We start from the raw sequence: 17361 nt of genomic DNA, 5'->3' as shown, positions 1-17361 counted from the left end.
TAGGTCAGCATAATTAATTAATTATTTCTGTAGTGCATGATGGATAGTGCAAATATGATTTGAGTTGTTTTGAGCTGCACAATGTTATAAGTAAACATTATATTCATATTTTTAGATGATGTAAACATGTAAACAGTATAAGAATAGGCTGTGTGTGAAAATATTTGGATTTGTGCTGTAATTTGTGAATGTGTGTTGTTCTGCAGATCATCGATGAAGAGGACACACAGTTTATGACTAATTGCCCGCCTGCCGTGACTGAGAGCACCCCTCGTAGGAGGACCAGAATACAAGTGTTCTGGACAGCGCCCTCGCCAGGCAACGGCTGTGTACTGCTGAAGTAAGTGTCGGATCTCATCTCTTCTTGTCTTCTGTTTTATTTGGTGCATTTTAAAAATCAAGTAATTATTAGAAAGTCATTTAAAAACACTGTTAATTTTACTATGGATTAGATATTATAATTATTCAGTAATTTTCTTATTAGGGTCAACAGGAGAAGTGTGGGTGAATGCTAGACCAAGGCTTTATTGCTGTGGCTTATTGGCAGGAGTGGGCTTTATTACTTTAGGCTATTGGCAGGGAAATACTGGAGCATGATGCAGCTTGGGCCCAGACACTCATGTATCAGAGCTGATTAATAAAACCTAAACATAAGCAAAGTGGGTGGCATCAATTTGGTTTCAAATAAAAAGTCTAGTGCCTGCTTGGACTTATGTAAATGAGTCTTTTGTCAGAATGGAAAAGTAATCTACAATGCTAGGTGTGTATATGTCACATATTTTCGGGTTCAGTATTCTGATCCTGAGGTCAGAATTTGGTTTGATATTTGATACCAAAATAAGCCACAAAAATCACAATCCCAAGAAACCACCTCTCCCTCCCTGACAATTGTACCTGATTTTGATTGTTGACAATGATTTCCCTGGATAATGGTAAATGACCTTCTGAAGAGACCAAAGCAGTACAGTTCAATTTCAATTACATTTCAATACACTGTATACACTGTACTTCAACTTCTTTCTTAATACTTGGTTGAAATCATTACACAGTCTATCAATATAAAATCAATATACAGTGATTTTGAACCTAATTGTGAATTTAAACCTTTAGAGGTTATCATAAGATCATAGCTCTGAGCTTTAAGTGACTATGCTCCAAGCAGGGATCAAATCTGTAATTAATGTTGCCACGTGTGCTTTTGTAGAGACTTCAAACTGTGTGCTGGGTAGTAATGCTGTAAAGCTGTCCTTCACAGGAAGGGATGGATCTGATAAAGAGCAAGAAACAGAGAGAGAAATGGAGGGGATGTGGCCTACATGACATTCCGCTCACTGCATTATTAAAGTGTGGACTGAGCCTGTCACTCTGGACCAGCGCGATGCGCTGCCATAAAAGCCGTCTGCATTTCTTATTAATGTACGTTATTATGTGGCTGTCGGGATGAGTGATGAGCTTCACGTCTCTCCGGTACCCACTAACTCCCCTCAACTCTGTCTAAACAGAGAACTGGGGATCTGAGGAGAGAAAGACAGAGAGAGACAGACAGAGAGAGACAGACAGAGAAGTCAAAGACAAAAGAGAAAGTGAGAGGAGAGGAAGAGGTAGAAAGAGAGGAGGATATAGAGGGAGAGAGAGAGGGAGGGAAAGAGATAAGCTAAAGAAAGGAGAAAGAAGGACAGATAGAGAGACAGAAAGGCAAAGACAAGAGCGGGAGAGGAGAGGAAGAGCAAGAAAGCGAGGGAGGGAGAGATAAAAAAGATAGAGGAAGAAGAACAGAAAGAGAAACAAAAGGCAAAGACGAGAGGGAGAAGAGAGGAAGAGATTGAAAGAGAAGAAGATGGAGAGAGGAGGAAGCAGCGAAAGCAAAGACAAAAGAGAGACAGAGAGGAGAGAAAGAGGAAACAGAGACAGAAAGAGAGAAAGTGCACATGAGAAAGAAAGAAATAGAGAGAGAAAAAAGGGTGAGAGAGAGAGTAAGAGGAGAGAGAGAAAGAGAAGATAGAGGAAGAAGGAAACAGAAGCCGAGATGGCAAAGAAACGAAAGGGAGAGAAAGAGAGGGGGAGATGGAGAGATAAGAAGATGGAGAAAGAAGGACAGAGAGAGAAATGGAAAAGATGAAGACAAGAGAAGGAGAGGACAGGGACAGATAGAGAGAGACACAGAAAAGGCAAAGACAAAAGAGGAAAAGGAGAGGAAGAAAGAGAGGCAGAAACAGACAGAGGGAGAAGAAAACAGAGAAGGCAAAGACAAAAGGGAGGGTGAGGAGAGAAAGAGAGTGCAGGAGAGAGGGGGAAATAGCAAGAGAAAAAAGAGTGAGAGGGAGAAGGAGAAGAGAGATGTATATAGAGATAGAGAGAGTTATTGAGTGGGAGAGACTGACAGCAGGGGAAATAAAGATACAGCATGAGGAAAACAGTGACGCTGTTCAGGGGATGTTGGAAAAGAGATATAAAAGAATGTAAAGGAGAGTTCTAAAAGAAAACAGTAGAGTGTGAACAGGGAGCGAGTGCTGGAGGCAGTGTGCTGAGGGCAGCTGGTTGAAAGGGGCAGGAGAGGTGGAGGGGTGCAGGAGAAAGTAATGAGAGGAAAGCTGTGCTGAGGCTGAGGAACACAAAGGTTGGTCTGGGTGAACCTTTGTAATTGTTCATTCCTCAGTCTACAGGGGAAGTTCTGAAGCTATGGAGCTCTGTGGACCTCAGCACACTGACCCAACAAACACCAGCAATGTTCACAGCTGTTTTAAAATGCTTACAAACAGAGCTGTTGAGTCAGATTAACTTGTGCGAAAGAGGGATAAACACTCTAGAACAGTGTGAATTGCTCTCCTCCAGTTTGAAAGGGGGAGAGTGGTCTAGGCTTGTGTGAATGAGTGAGAACATTTTAGAACAGTGTGGATGTTCAGGCATTCTAGAAGAGTTTGAATGAGTGTGTGAATGAAGGATATTGAATTGTGTGAATGAGGAAAACATTCTGAAACAGAGTGAATGTGGAGAATGTGGTCCCAGGGGGGGTTGCCAGAGTGGTGCGGCAAAGACATATACATAGTTACACACAGAGAAAATCATTTTGATGAGTGCGCACAAGCCCTGCTGAAATATTTTAATCCTTAAAATGGGCCACACTGAAAAAGGTTAAGAACCCCTGTTCAAGACCAGCGCGAATGAGGTGAACGTTCTAGAGGAGTGTGGATGGGATGGCATTCCAGAGGGCATTCTAAGGTTTGAACAAGTAAGAACACTTTAGAATAGTGTGAATGAGGTAGAATATTCTAGATCTGTGGATGGGGAGAACATTCTAGAAGAGTGTGGAGGGCATTCTAGTACAGTCTGACTGAGTGAGAACATTTTAGAATAGTATGAATGAGGTGGAACATTTTAGAACTGCGTGTGTCGGACAGCATTCTGAATGTCGGACAGCATTCTGAAACAGTGTGAATAGGGAGGACATTCTGAAACAGTGTGAATAGGGAGAACATTCTGAAACAGTGTGAATAGAGAGGACATTCTGAAACAGTGTGAATAGGGAGGACATTCTGAAACAGTGTGAATAGGGAGGACATTCTGAAACAGTGTGAATAGAGAGGACATTCTGAAACAGTGTGAATAGGGAGGACATTCTGAAACAGTGTGAATAGGGAGAACATTCTGAAGCAGTGTGAATAAGGAGAACATTAAAGAACAGTGCGGATGAAGAGAGCATTCTAGAACAATGTGAACATGGTAGAACATTTTTTTAAGCAGTGTAAATAGGGGAGAACATTCTTGAAGAGCGTGGGTGGGAAGGGCATTCTATAATAGTCTGACTTAGTTAGAACATTCTAGAATAGTATGAAGGAGGTAGAACACTTTAGAACTTTGTGAATAGGGGACAACATTCTGAAACAATGTGGATGGGGAGAACATTCTAGGACTGTGAATGGAGGACAACACTGAAACAGTGTGAAAAAGAAGAACATTTAAGAACAGTGTGGATAGGGAGAGCATTCTAGAACAATGTGAATATTGGAGAACATTTTCAAACATTGTATATGGGGGAGAACATTCTAGGAGAGTGTAGATGGGGAGGGCATGCTAGAACAGCCTGACTAAGTGAGAACATTCTAGAATAGTATGAATAAGGTAGAAGGTTTTAGAACTGTGTGAATAGGGGACAACATTCTGAAACGGCGTGAATAAGGAGAACATTTAAGAACAGTGTGGATGGGGGAGAGCATTCTAGAACAATGTGAATGTATGAGAACATTTTCAAACAGTGTAAATGGGGGAGAACAACCTGAAATAGCATGAATAAGGAGAACATTGTAGAACAACGTGAATGTGGGGGAACATTTTAGGACAGTGTGAATGTGAAAACATTTAGTTTTGATGGTGTTTGTTGGAAAAGTTTAGAAAGCCTCAGTGAAATCTGACTCATGTTTCACTGTTTGCATAAAGCTTCTTTTGAATGGAGCAAAAACGTGAACAACAAGCGTATCGGAAAATTGTGAGACGTATTGACATGTAAGCGGAGAAATGTTAGCTAAATAAAGAGAGCAAGGCCAGCCGTGTAACAAGGTTAATTGTTTTGGCATGCCCTCTCAGTCTGTCTGAGCTGAAAACTCATAAGGTTGACTCCAATTAAAAGTTTGCCTGCGAAGAGCGACAGGTGCATCTGCAAACCCACAAGGTAAACATCTTACTGTCAGGCAAGTATATCTCCGGAGACAGACACCATGCACACATTCACGCGCACATATCCATGCAGTAATAAGGTGCTGCACTGCTTGTTGTCTTAGGAGAAGCAGTCGTTTTCAGAATGATACATGGCACATTTTGAACAGTTTTAAATGGGGGGGAATTGCATCATCCTTAAAAAATAACAAACTGAGTGCCATGAGAGCAGGGTTACTTTCCCAGTAATGCTATAAAATATAAAATTGCTATAAAAATACTATAAAACTATATTACATTCTACCACGGCCCAAAGGTCTATGGCTTGTTGGCAAGCTCGTAATTTCAGTTTATGTTAATAATGCAGAGTTTTGTATAAGACATGCTGTTATTTTTTCACCTTTTTCATGTTTTTAAAGCAAGCATCCATCTATTTTCTCTCCTGAGGTACCTTTTTCATGTTTGAAATGTTATTTTTGACCCCATCTCTTTCCTCTTTATTTATTTTTTTTATTATTGATCCAACAGCCTGTTATTCATCCTGGTTTAGACACTCAAACACTGGATTGTTTTTGTATTTGTTGTATTGTCTTTTATATCTCAGAACTGGTGTTAGTATTAAGATTGAAACAGAACATGTGCATGTTGCTACTTTAAATTAGTTATTAACACCACAGAATAGAGCTGTTTTTTTTATCTGGTGTTATCAGACTCTCAGCCTTCACTCTTGTAGCCTGCAAACGGGTCAGAATCTTCAGTGGAGTCAGGCTTCTCTGTGAAGTATTGCCGATTTGATCATCTGCTGTGTGTGTAATTTCTCTAACAACTAGTTTGACAATACAGTTGTGTCTTGCTGTGTACAGTTCTTTGAAATAACTGCTCTCACAGAAGCCCCTTTACCAGAGACAGGCTTAAGCCGGGTGAGCCAGTGTGTTTGTGCTAATTAGTTTTCTATAGCCTTCCCTCAGTTTTGATGAGACTTGCCAAATTGTCCGGCTTTGACCCTTTACTTCATTAGTGAGAGTCATACTTTTGTGTTTTTCTGGTCACAGAAAACACAGACATACAGTCGTGTGCAAACGTTTGCACACCCCTGGGTTAAATTGCATGTTTTCTTTTATTTTCTCAGTGAAAATAAGTTAACATCCTCTACGGGGAGCAAAATTAAATATGGTATTTTTCTGCAGTTTTTAAAAAAATAAAATGTATTTATCTGGGCAGTACATATTTTTTTCATTCATAAGCAATTAACATTAGAACACAATCAGGGATTCCTGCTCATTTTCAGAGTTAAGACCATTACACACCAAGTGAGTCATGAACAAAAGACACAAAAATGCAAAACATTCAAATTTATATCAAAACTATAACCGGACGTTTTTTTGTGCCATGAAAAAAATGTATATATCAAAAATATGTATTTTGACAGACTATGTATCAACCATATCAACAAAGGTCCTTTGCTCCTCATAAAACGGGCAAACAAGTTTGTGACATTGTGCTGTAACAGCCTTTAGAGGCTTTTGTCATTGTTTTAAACAAAATTGTTTATCATAAAACCAGGAGAAAAATTGTAATTACACGTTGTTTTATTTGGAAGGCGAGTGCAGCCTCTTTTAAATGAACATAAGAGATAGAAATCCAAATAGCCTAGAACCAAGAGACCTTCTCCAACTACTATGGGTAGTGCAACAAAAACAGATAATTCTAGAAACAATGAATAGAGGTATATAATAAACTGGCAACAAAAAATGTGTTATAGATCATTACTTTATGATGGATATATTTTGGCAGAATATGTATCAACCATATCAAAAAGGACCTTTGCTCCTCATGAAGTGGGTAAACAAGTGTGTGACATTGTGCAGGATTCTTTGGAAAAGTGAAAGTAGCTAAAACTTCATGAGTTTGAGCTGATCTTGGGGATGCAACTCCACACTGAATGAAGCACAAAACAAATGTTCAAATAAGATTCTTTGCTCCCAGCAGAACAAACAGTGACACTGGGCTACTGTCCGTTTTGGAAAAGTGCAAGTAGCATGAAGAGCTTCATCACTTCATTCAGAATTGCAGATGTTTGTAGTTCAGTTTGAGCTACTTTTAGAGGTTCTGATCCTTTTGACATCTGTGAAAAACTTCCGAACACAGCTGCTCTGTCACCTTGGTCATCCTCATGCCAACAGTAGAGGCATCCTTGATTGGTCAGTGAGTTTTTGTAGACAAAAGTTCACAATCAATCAAACTGTGGGTGAATAAAATAATGTTGCATTTTCACCATTTTAATAACTGTGTTTGCTAGAATGTATTTACTGTCATCCAAATAAATTGCGCCGATACATTGTGTTCGGCCTGTAACAGCCTTTAGAGGCTTTGTCATTGTTTTAAACAAAAGTGTTTCTCATAAAACCAGGAGAAAATGGTAATTACAAGTTGTTTTGTTTGAAAGGTGAGTGCAACTTCTTTAAAATGAACATAAATTCATGAGATAGAAATCAAAACAGCCTGGAACCAAGAAAATGTCTCCAACTGCTATGGGTAGTGCAACTGTAATGTTGAAAACACATATCAATAAAAACAGCTGTTCATTTTGACTACAAAAATGTGTTATTTGAAGGTTGGACACAGCATTTCACCCCCTTTTTTTGAAAGATTAAAACAAGGTAGGTTAGTGATATTAAAATGGATGCTAAAACGGAAATAATTAAACAAAAGAAAATTGCCAAAAATGAATACATTTATTTGACTGCTGAATGACATTCAGGTAAAGGATCAGAGCACTTCCTCAGTAACAGAGCTGAAAATGAAAACAAACAGATATAACTGTAGCTAGAAAACCAGCTAAACTTACAATGAACACAAAATCTTGAACCTACATTTTGCTTGCTTCTGTATTATGGTTGCTATCTAGGTAAACAAAAATCCAGTCAGACTCATATGTGTCACTACAATAAGTATAACACCTGCTCTGTGATGGTGGGAAGAACAGATGGATTGTAGTTTGTAATTGTAGAACTACAAAGAGCATCTGTTGGTTTGCTGATAAAATGGACAAAGAGCATAGATACAAGATTATTTAATGAAGTGGCTGATTGGCGTTCACTAGCTGAGTTCTCGTCTGGCTAGTCTGGGCATGCCTTGGTAAAATACAGGAAAGACTACACTGTAGTTCGTGGACAGTAAAGAGGAAAGATTGGATTCAGCAGTGAATACCCACACCTACAGCAGTGCTGCTATTAGTGAAGAGATTCCTATTCTCACTGCTAAAAGTAGCACTGCTTAAGGTGGTATGTGATCCGTGGATACAAATTGATCTGCAGAGTAAGGGCCTGATACGGTCTGATCACGTCCTGCTGTAATTTCAATTCTTATCGATTGATCTGTGCATGTCATCCATTTCATTTCCAAAAGGCTTCAAAATCCTGTTACCTAGATGAGGAATCCTTCCCTGCTGCATTAGAGACTGTCACTCTAGTACTATTACAATGCACTTACACACACACACACGCTGCTAATGATAGTAGCAATTAAAGGTAGTAAGCACAAATTAGTGTTACATACAGGAATCATGCTAATTTGAGGCAGTGATTGTCAGCCACATTTGCATGCTTGGCTGAGCTATTCCTTAAATGTTACACAAGCGTTTATTTCCCCAGAATGGATGAGTGAAAGAAACAACATAACACAAGTGGACAAAAACTCACTTTAGATGGCTTAAGACTTGTTATTAGCAGTAATGTAAGCTTTATTTATTGACTCTAAGTGAGAGAGAACGTATGTGTTTGTTTTCAGTTCTAAACTAATCCATTGAGAGTCCTCATCATCTGTGTTTTGAAGTTTTTTTTTTGAGAGCAGTCTGTTCTCAATGAAGACGTCTATGTTTATGTATTCATGGAAAAGATTTCTTCTATTACAGAGAGCTTTCAGACTGTGTGGTCACACTGCTGCCTTTTGCTCATGGGCAGCTGTAATTGTGGAGTAATAGCAATGCATGGATGTTCTCATGCCTGGAAAGAGTGAGTCTCAATAACTAGTACCTCTCATCTAAACAGTGATTACTCTAAGGTCAGATTGGGACATTCACTCTCCCACACACATTCACTAAAGTTCCTCTGTGAGTGCTAATACAGTCAGGTATTAGAGACCTGGGGTTGAAAGTCATAAGCAGCCTCTGCTTTGGCATTATTGATACTGAGTCATTAAAACTGAGGAATCTCATCATGACACATTGAGAGATGTTGGCTTTATCCCACTTTGACTCCTTAAAATCTGCCCTTAGAGCATTTGGAGCACATGCATGTCCACATTCAGTATTTGGTATAAAATGTATGCATGCTACTATGCTTTCTAACACTATCTAAAAGAAGCTCCATGCTGTCTTTATTATTGAATGAGTAACAGTAAAAGGCAGCATGAAAACTATATTCATATTTCTATGTGTTTTTGCTCAAAATGGTATTTTGTAAAATTAAATACAAATCTATGAAACATTACAAAGCAGAAATAGTCACTATTTTGACTTTGCATTAATTTTAGGATGAATGGACCAATAGAAATGCCCCAAAATTACTTGGAATATTTATTTATTTAATTTTATTTTGAGTAGTGACCAAATGAGTAAATGTGCCTACACACTGCATCATGAAAACTAGAAAATGTCAACAACTTCTAAGACTAAACTTTGGGAGGGTGGAAAATTATTCTTGCAGATTTCTTTGAAAAACTGAAAGCACAAAACCTGTAAGGAAGGCACAGAGTGGACACACTAAATACTGAAAAAATAGTTGTTGAAGCTTCTGCAGAATGTTCTGTGAAATATATTTGCTTTTTCTCGACTCTGAAAAATGAATAACTTGTACATAATGGATGTTTTGACTGGAAGTTAAATAAAGGAAAGAGGGTGGTGTCTGGCATTTCCACAGTACTGTACCTCTGTGTCAGAAACTGTCACAACCAAAGTTGAACTTTTTTGACTTGCAAAGGAGCATCTTTTCTCTGCATACAGGTACGTTTTTAGTTAGACAAAATGCTGCATTCTCACTGAGAATATTGAAGGATTTGTTTTTGGTGCTGCGTCAGCCGCTAGCGTATAGACACCCTAGCACCTCTTTTTTTAAATATATGAATTAATGTTGAACCTTAAACCAAATCTGCAACATTGCATCCAAAAAGTGCAGCTCTTTGCATCGATCTAACTTAAGGTGATCCATGGGCCTGATAGGCTCTCTTAAATTTATACTTTGTGGCCTTGAGCACTGGCCTGAAAAGAATGTTCTCTCTCCTCCAACCGCACACACACACACACACACACACCAACACACGCACACGCTCCGACACACACAGGCGATTAGCATCAGCAGTGTAAATGCAGGAAAGTGAGTCTGCCCTTAATAACATCTCATTGATAGAATTTAAATTGGATGTTAAATAACCATTACCGCGGCTGATTGCCTGGCCAGCCCTGGAAAGTGAGGAGGCTTTCTTCCGGTGCCTCTCTCTCCCAGATATGTGAAATTGGGGTGAGATTGAATTAAAGCATGGACAATTAGAGTGGATCTGGCAGCATCTTTACATAAGAGCGGGAGTGGGACCGCTCCTATGTGTGCGGGTAGGTGGGTGTGTGGCAGTGTGCCTTTTAGTGTTGACGAAAGTGAGAAGGTTTGTGTTATTAGAATGTTGTGAGAGGAGGTGAAGGAGAAATGTGTCTTTTCCTCTGTCGCCTCCTCACCCTTTTACAGTGCCTTAGCTTATCTGTGACCTGTCCCTGCCACTAAGGCCTCCCATGAAATAGAGCCTTTAGTTCAGTGATTTTTTTTTTCCTCCATTTATTTGACTGTGAAGGCAGCGAAGCGGTTATAGAACCTTCTCTGCATTGCGGCCATATGAAAGGTAGCAAGGGACGGAAAAAGAAAAAGAAAAAAAGCCTGTATATAATACTGTATAGCTGTCAGGCACCTGTCAATGCAGAGATATGCGCTCACTCCTCTCCACCACCCAGTGCCACAAAAGGCCGCAAAATAAACAAATAAAGGGAATAAAGGAATAAATAAAAGAGCTGTCACTTTGCCCAGCCCTCGCATCATCAAACATAATGTGGCTGACAGCGGGGCCACCGAGGCGACAACGGCCCCCGGCGCCATCCTTTTCAATTAGGAAACTGAAATAACATCATCCAGCTTGAAGCAGATATAAGAAAAGGGCTCAAAAACAACAGCGCTTGAGTGTCTTTGTTTTTTTTTTCCCTCACATTCTCTCTTTCTCTCCAACTTTCTCTGACTTACTCACTCTAGGTCCTCTTCTTTTCTCTCTAATTTGAAGAAACTAGCCTTTTCCCTTGCTCTCTCTCTTTTGCTCTCTCTGTGTCCCTGTCTTTCTTTCCCTTACGTACTCTGGGCCAAATGTACTAAGCTTTCTGTAGCAGAATACTTTGAAAAAGTATTGAAGGCTGAATACTGAATACACTGTCCTGAATGCATTAGTAATGTGTTCCATTACAATGCATAAAAAATTAACATATTCAGAATACATTTCAAATACATTCAGAATACATATTGATAAGGCGCATGGGAAAACTCTGCCGTTGTATTTTTTATTTAATTCACACTGTTGCTTCTTGTCACCGGGGGCAGTTTTTATGTAATTTTTTGATTAATGCATTTCATTAAAAAATTACTTATTTAAAATTCTCAACATTATTTTGGCTCTCATGACTACTTTGGTTCACTGCTGCTTCCATAATCCCACTGCCTTCACATGAACTAGGCAAACAATTTGTCATATACCAGTAACAAAATCTTGCAAAATAAAGTGGGTAGCTATGTGATTTACATTTAATAACGTGTGTGACTTGTGTGGCCAGTACAGTGTCAATGCTAAGCTTATTACTAATTTAAGTTTTATCATCTCTCCAAAAAAGTTTAGCAATGCTGAGATTAATAACTGATCTTCACTTTGGTTCTCCTAACACATTAAAAAGTCATTCTGAATACTGCCTTTACAAAATGTATTTTTGGACTGAATACAGATGCTTAATCCCTGTATTCAGAATATGTATTCTCAATACTTGTATTCCAATACACCCCAACCCTGTCTGTACATAACTGCTGCATAAGCCTAAAGACACAGTTTATGGGCCATGTGCATGGAAAACTACAAAATGCACCTTTCTACTTCATGCGTATATATTTGAGGGAGGATTCTGCAAAATGTGGGAGAATCATACTAAAAACACTTATTCCAAGTGCAGCTGATTACATGTTCTACACCATGTGGACAAAATTAGGTATTGGGACACCTAATAATTACACCTTAAGGACCTTTTATGACATCCCATTGTAAATTCATAGGCATTAATATGGAGTTGGTCACTGCTTTGCAGCTATAACAGCTTCTCCTCTTCTGGGAAGCTTTCTGCAAAAGTTATGAGTGTGTCTGTGAGAAGTTTTTCCCATTCATCCAGAAGAGCCATTGTGAGATCAGACACCGATGTTGGACGAGAGGGCCTGGCTCACAATCTCCATTCTAGTTCATCCCAAAGGTGTTCAATGGGGTTGAGGTCAGAGCTCTGTGCAGGCCAGTCATGTTCAGTCATGTCCCAGCCGTGCCTTTATGGACCTTGCTTTGCGCACTGGGGCTCAGTCATGCTGGAACAGAAAAGGGCCTTCCCCAAACTGTTCCCACAAAGTTGGAAGCATACAGTTGTTGAAAATGTCTTGGTGTGATGAAGCATTACAATTTCCCTTCACTGGAACTAAGGGGTCTAGACCAACCCCTGAAAAACAACCCAATAGCATTATCCCTTCTCCACCAAACTTTACCTGCCTGACTGCATAGTGCCAACTGTAATATTTTCCTGGCATTCACCAAACCCAGACTCGTCCATCAGACTGTCAGATAGAGAAGTGTAATTCATCACTTCACAAAATATGAGTAGGGGGACTGAATGAAACACTTGAATTCAATGATCAAGAGGTCCAAATAGTGTATGTAGTAGTTTGAGCAACTAGCAGCAGCTGATTTTGCATAAGATCTTCACTTGACATGACTCTTCATCACTGAACTTTTATTTTCTCTTTTATCCTGAGCTTGTTGACCGCTCCTAGTTCACTGCACATTTTAAACCCTGTGCCTCATGAGTGTGTAGTTAGTTTTTCTCGCTCCTTCTTCCTTTCCTGCTCTCTCAATGTATCTTTTTCTCTGCTGCACCCACTCTGGGTGTACAAACACAAGCGCATTGCGAAATGTGTCCACAGTGCCTCTCTTCCACTGCTAGAAGATTCAGGGCCATCAAAACCAGCACAACCAGACATGCTAACAGCTTTTTCCCCAGAGTTGTAGTGCTCTTCAACCACAGTGGACACTTTGCACTTTAAACTTAAACTTGAACCGACAAACCTTTCTTACAGTATTACAGTATCACTCCTCCTGTAGCATAATGCTTTTTGTGCTACTGTACATTTTTACAAGATGGTCATTGTACTCTCTGATATTCTGTATATAACAGTTTTTATAATATATTTTATAGCACATGTCTGCTTGACCTGCACACAGACATTCATATCTGCGTGTGTACAAATATCCACACATCTTATCCGTACATCTCCTGAGCTCCTTTCACATTGGCTGTTTTTATTATTACTCTCTATTGTATATTCTAATTATAGTATTTTTTTTAATTTTCCCTTAGCTCAGTACTTGTTAATAGCCTTTGTGTTGTGTGGTCTGTTTAGTATGTTAAATGTCATACATGTGTGCACTCACCAAGACAAATTCCTTGTATGTGTAACATACTTGGCGAAATAAAGCGATTCTGATTCTGATTGTGAATTTGTTCTGCAGCTTATCATGGAAACTGTGCATAGTCTCACCCACTAACTGCTCACTTGTGAGGCGCAGTGTTAGAAGGCACAGTGAAGTAATGAAGCCTTGAACAAGCTCAAAAAAAAAGTGAAAATGAAAGTTCTGTTATGAAGTGATTGGTTAAAAAATTAAGTTCTTTCCCACTTTTACTCTGGCTAGGAAAACACCGACTGTGAGCGTTAACGGCCGCATCACGGCACATTTTGTGCCATCGTCTTACATATATGCGCACATTTGATCCTGAGTGTTTAAACATTGTTATTCTGATGGTAAACAGCCTTTCAGCATGTGTTCAAGGTTCATGAAGCCGTTTAATGCAAAATCATCAATTCAGGCTTGTGCACCAGTTTCATGCATAACACGTGGGCAGAATGTGTCTGACTTGCGAATGGTACTGAACTTGAAACTGAAAAGGCTTAGCACACACTCTCTCTCTCTTTCTCTCTTAATGTTCTGTCTAAATTCATTATTTTTCACCCAAACTCATTTCTTCCTCTTATATCTATTAGACTTGCACTATTACTCAACAGTTGGAAGCCAATCAGAAAGACATCGGTTCTCATAATTTGATTCTTGGTCTTATGATTGAGATGTTCTGAATTGTAATATGTTTTTGTGTGTGTGTGTGTGTGTGTATGTATGTATGTATGTATGTGTGTGTATATATATATATATATATATATATATATATATATATATTATACACACACACACATAATATATATATATATATATATATATAATATATATATACACACACTGTACAATAAACTTGGGATTGGGCAAAAATGTAAACATATGGTTGCTTTCTGCTGCTATTGAAATCCTTTGGCCCTGCTTCCCTTGATACTGTGAAACTGTGAAGCTATTCAGCCTAACATGTGCCTCTTTTTCAGGGAGTACAATCAGTCCATAGGGGGTCCTGATTGCACCATTGTTCAGAGCACTGCTTCTTTATAATGCTGTTCTCTTCTCTTCTCTTCTCTTCTCTTCTCTTCTCTGATTTTCTTTTCTTTTTTCTTTCTCTTCTCTTCTCTCATTAATTTCCTTATTCTCTTTACTTCTCTTCTCTTCTCATCTCATCTCTAAATTTCTTTTCTTCTTTCTCTTCTCTTCTCTTCTCTCATTCATTTCCTTTTTCTTTTTCTTTTTCTCTTCTCTTCTCTTCTCTTCTCTTCTCTTCTCTTCTTCACTCCTATTCCTCTGACTATTACTCCACTGTGCTTTCCCACTTCTCTTCCTCCTTCTCTACTCTCTGTTCTTTTCACTTTCTTTTCTCTATGACTTCATTCCTTTCTCCCTTTACCTTTTTATCATCTCCTGTCTTGTTCTCTCTCTTGGCAGGGCGAGCATCGTTCAGAGGAAAATCATCTCCTTCCAGGATGAGGGCTCACTCACAAAGCGAATGTGTGAGAAAGGTAAGCCTTTCATTACCAGCAAGGAGATGAGATCCTCTCAGCCTTTCAAGAAGCCCTTTCTCCTTCACCTCCCATCTGGGTGCCATCCCTCTGTTTGGGATATTTCAGACAATGTTCTCTTTTTTCTCTCAGTCCTTACCCCTCTTTTCTCGCTCCTCTCTCTCTGCTCTAACGGCCTGTGTTGCATCACAGCCCTGATTGTCATGGCAATGCATGCATGGGAATGATCTTAAATGAGTGCAGACCCCTGCTGTGCATGGCATTGGAGGGTGTACGGAAAGAGACTACAATATGCCCGTGTATGTATGTGTGTGCAGTTTCTTGTAAATAAGCTGTTTTTTTCTGTCTTGCTGTCCAGAGCCGCTATATGGAGAGGCCACAGACAAACCGCTACTGGATTGCTGTGCCTGTGGGACGGCCAAGTACAGGGTTACTTTCTATGGGAACTGGTCAGAGAAGCTGCATCCAAAGGATTACCCCAGTAAGTAATCAGCAGATCAAATGTGTACAGGAGTTTGCTTTCTTACACCATTTTTTGATGAGTTGTTTTATAGGTTATCATTAGTATCTCTACAAATCTTTGGTCTAAGCCATTTTTTGTGTATGGGGAATTGTTTTTTAATCACTCTTATTGCACTTTCTGGTTAACCTACACATTTCAACCCAACTCCCCTTCCCACCCCTGAATATCTCTCATTTAATTATATTTTGGTTAGTTGGTTGAAGCAGGAATATTGCTGCGCATGTGTGTCATGATTTTCCTGTCCTGGCTCCACCCTCTCCAGATTCTTCTGTGTCTCCTCGCTAGTCGCTCCTAGTGTTTTCTAAGAGGTATTTTTTTGGTATATGTGTGTCTTTGTCTATTTTGTCAATTATAATGTGTCTTACTCTGTGTCTCTTTATGTGCCTCACTTTGTATGCATTTTATTTCCAATTCTTGTACTTTTTATTTTGCCTTGTGTTTGCATAAAATATCTTGAGCTTACATCCTGCCTCAATGCCTTGCATTGTCTGATGGTATGCTTCATCCAAGCTAACACTCCAGTACATTTATTGACAACACAAGACTGGCAGATTCACCAGAATTCGCTGCGCAAAGCAACAAATTTGTCAAGTGTCTTTGTCTAGTGGCTTTGGCAGTAGTAGGCTGCAATTTGAGTATCTTGTAGTGATGCACAAAAATGAGGTTTCGGCGTGCTAGCAGGGACTCTTCTTTTGGCTCCTGTTGTTTTGCTGTGTTCTGCATATTGAGTGGGATATAGTTTCAAGTGGTATCAAAGCTGTAATGAATAATTTCTTAGGTGTTGAACTCCTTCTTGTCACTAACTGTGATTGCAAATTGCTTGTCTAATGTCCCTCATAGAAAAAATTAAATGGTTCCACACAGCCAATTTTTTCACAGTTTGACCACATCTGTGATGACCTGCACAGGACAGTGAAAGGAACAAACAGCTTTTAAGGAATCAGGAGTCTATTCATTTGCCATATATTTATCTTAGAATTGATCTTGGTGTTTGGTCACAGTACTCCACATCAGCACAACTGACACACATACTCATATCAACAAGAATGGACAACAAGAAAAAACATTTCACTTTCAAAACTACAGCAATTGGTACGTGTTGTCGGCATCAAATTCAAAATGGGCATATATTTTTCAAATAACAAAGTTTCTCAGTATCAACAGTTGATATGTTGTCTTTGTAGTATTTTCCTTTAAAAATATGGTTAAAATGATTTGCACATCATTGCATTCTATTTTTATGTACATTCTGCACAGCGTCCCAACTTTTTTGGAAATGGGGTTGTAGATTTTACTTGAATTTAAACACGTACATTTATTGTTTTTGCTTAATAGTAAGTAGTGTAACTTAGTGACAACAGTTAAATATGCAGGAGTGTTAACTGTGGATTATTTTTTGCAGCAATATTCATATTTTAGCTACTTAACAATGTCACAATTTAGAGTATTCAGGACAAACTATATCAGCATTGGAATGTCTCTCGAAAGTAACATTATTCAAAGATATAAGCATATCCACTCCTTCAAAATGACCCACAACCTCAGAGATCTATTTAGCCCATTTATTTATTTAGCTTCACATCTACCTTTAAGAGGGACCTAAATGTGCCTTTGACCCACTGTACTTTTCCTCCTTCAGTAAAACTGGTCTCATCAAGACTAAACTGCTCTTGTCTTTGTGGGCTTTGTGTATAACCTTGAGACTGCCTCGTTGAGAGTAAATTAAGCCTAGGGATTACCACCATTCTCCACTCGAGCTTGCGCTCTGGCAACCCAGATCAATACGCTGATTAGAATGGACTCTGGGAGTGAGATAAACCCAAGGAAGGAGCTGCCCTAAAATTTATGAGCTTAGGAAACAGAGAGAAACATTGTGTGCTGATGCTAGCTTTGGCAAAAAGGTGGGTCAGTTTT

General features: G+C 39.1%; 1 protein-coding gene across 1 annotated transcript in view; it reads left to right on the top strand.

The window, feature by feature from the left end:
- Positions 1–17361, top strand: part of spon1a (spondin 1a) — a 131005-nt gene that overhangs the window by 13035 nt on the left and 100609 nt on the right. Inside the window, exons 3-5 of the mRNA XM_036585481.1 lie at positions 207–340; positions 14851–14924; positions 15283–15405. Coding sequence (XP_036441374.1) covers positions 207–340; positions 14851–14924; positions 15283–15405 — 331 coding nt within the window. The remainder of the gene's footprint in view (positions 1–206; positions 341–14850; positions 14925–15282; positions 15406–17361) is intronic.

Source organism: Colossoma macropomum, unplaced genomic scaffold, assembly GCF_904425465.1.
Source record: "Colossoma macropomum unplaced genomic scaffold, Colossoma_macropomum, whole genome shotgun sequence".
In the NCBI taxonomy this organism is placed as follows: Eukaryota; Metazoa; Chordata; class Actinopteri; order Characiformes; family Serrasalmidae; genus Colossoma; species Colossoma macropomum.
Note: the sequence above shows the minus strand (reverse complement) of the source record. Positions and strands in the feature narration are given on the sequence as shown.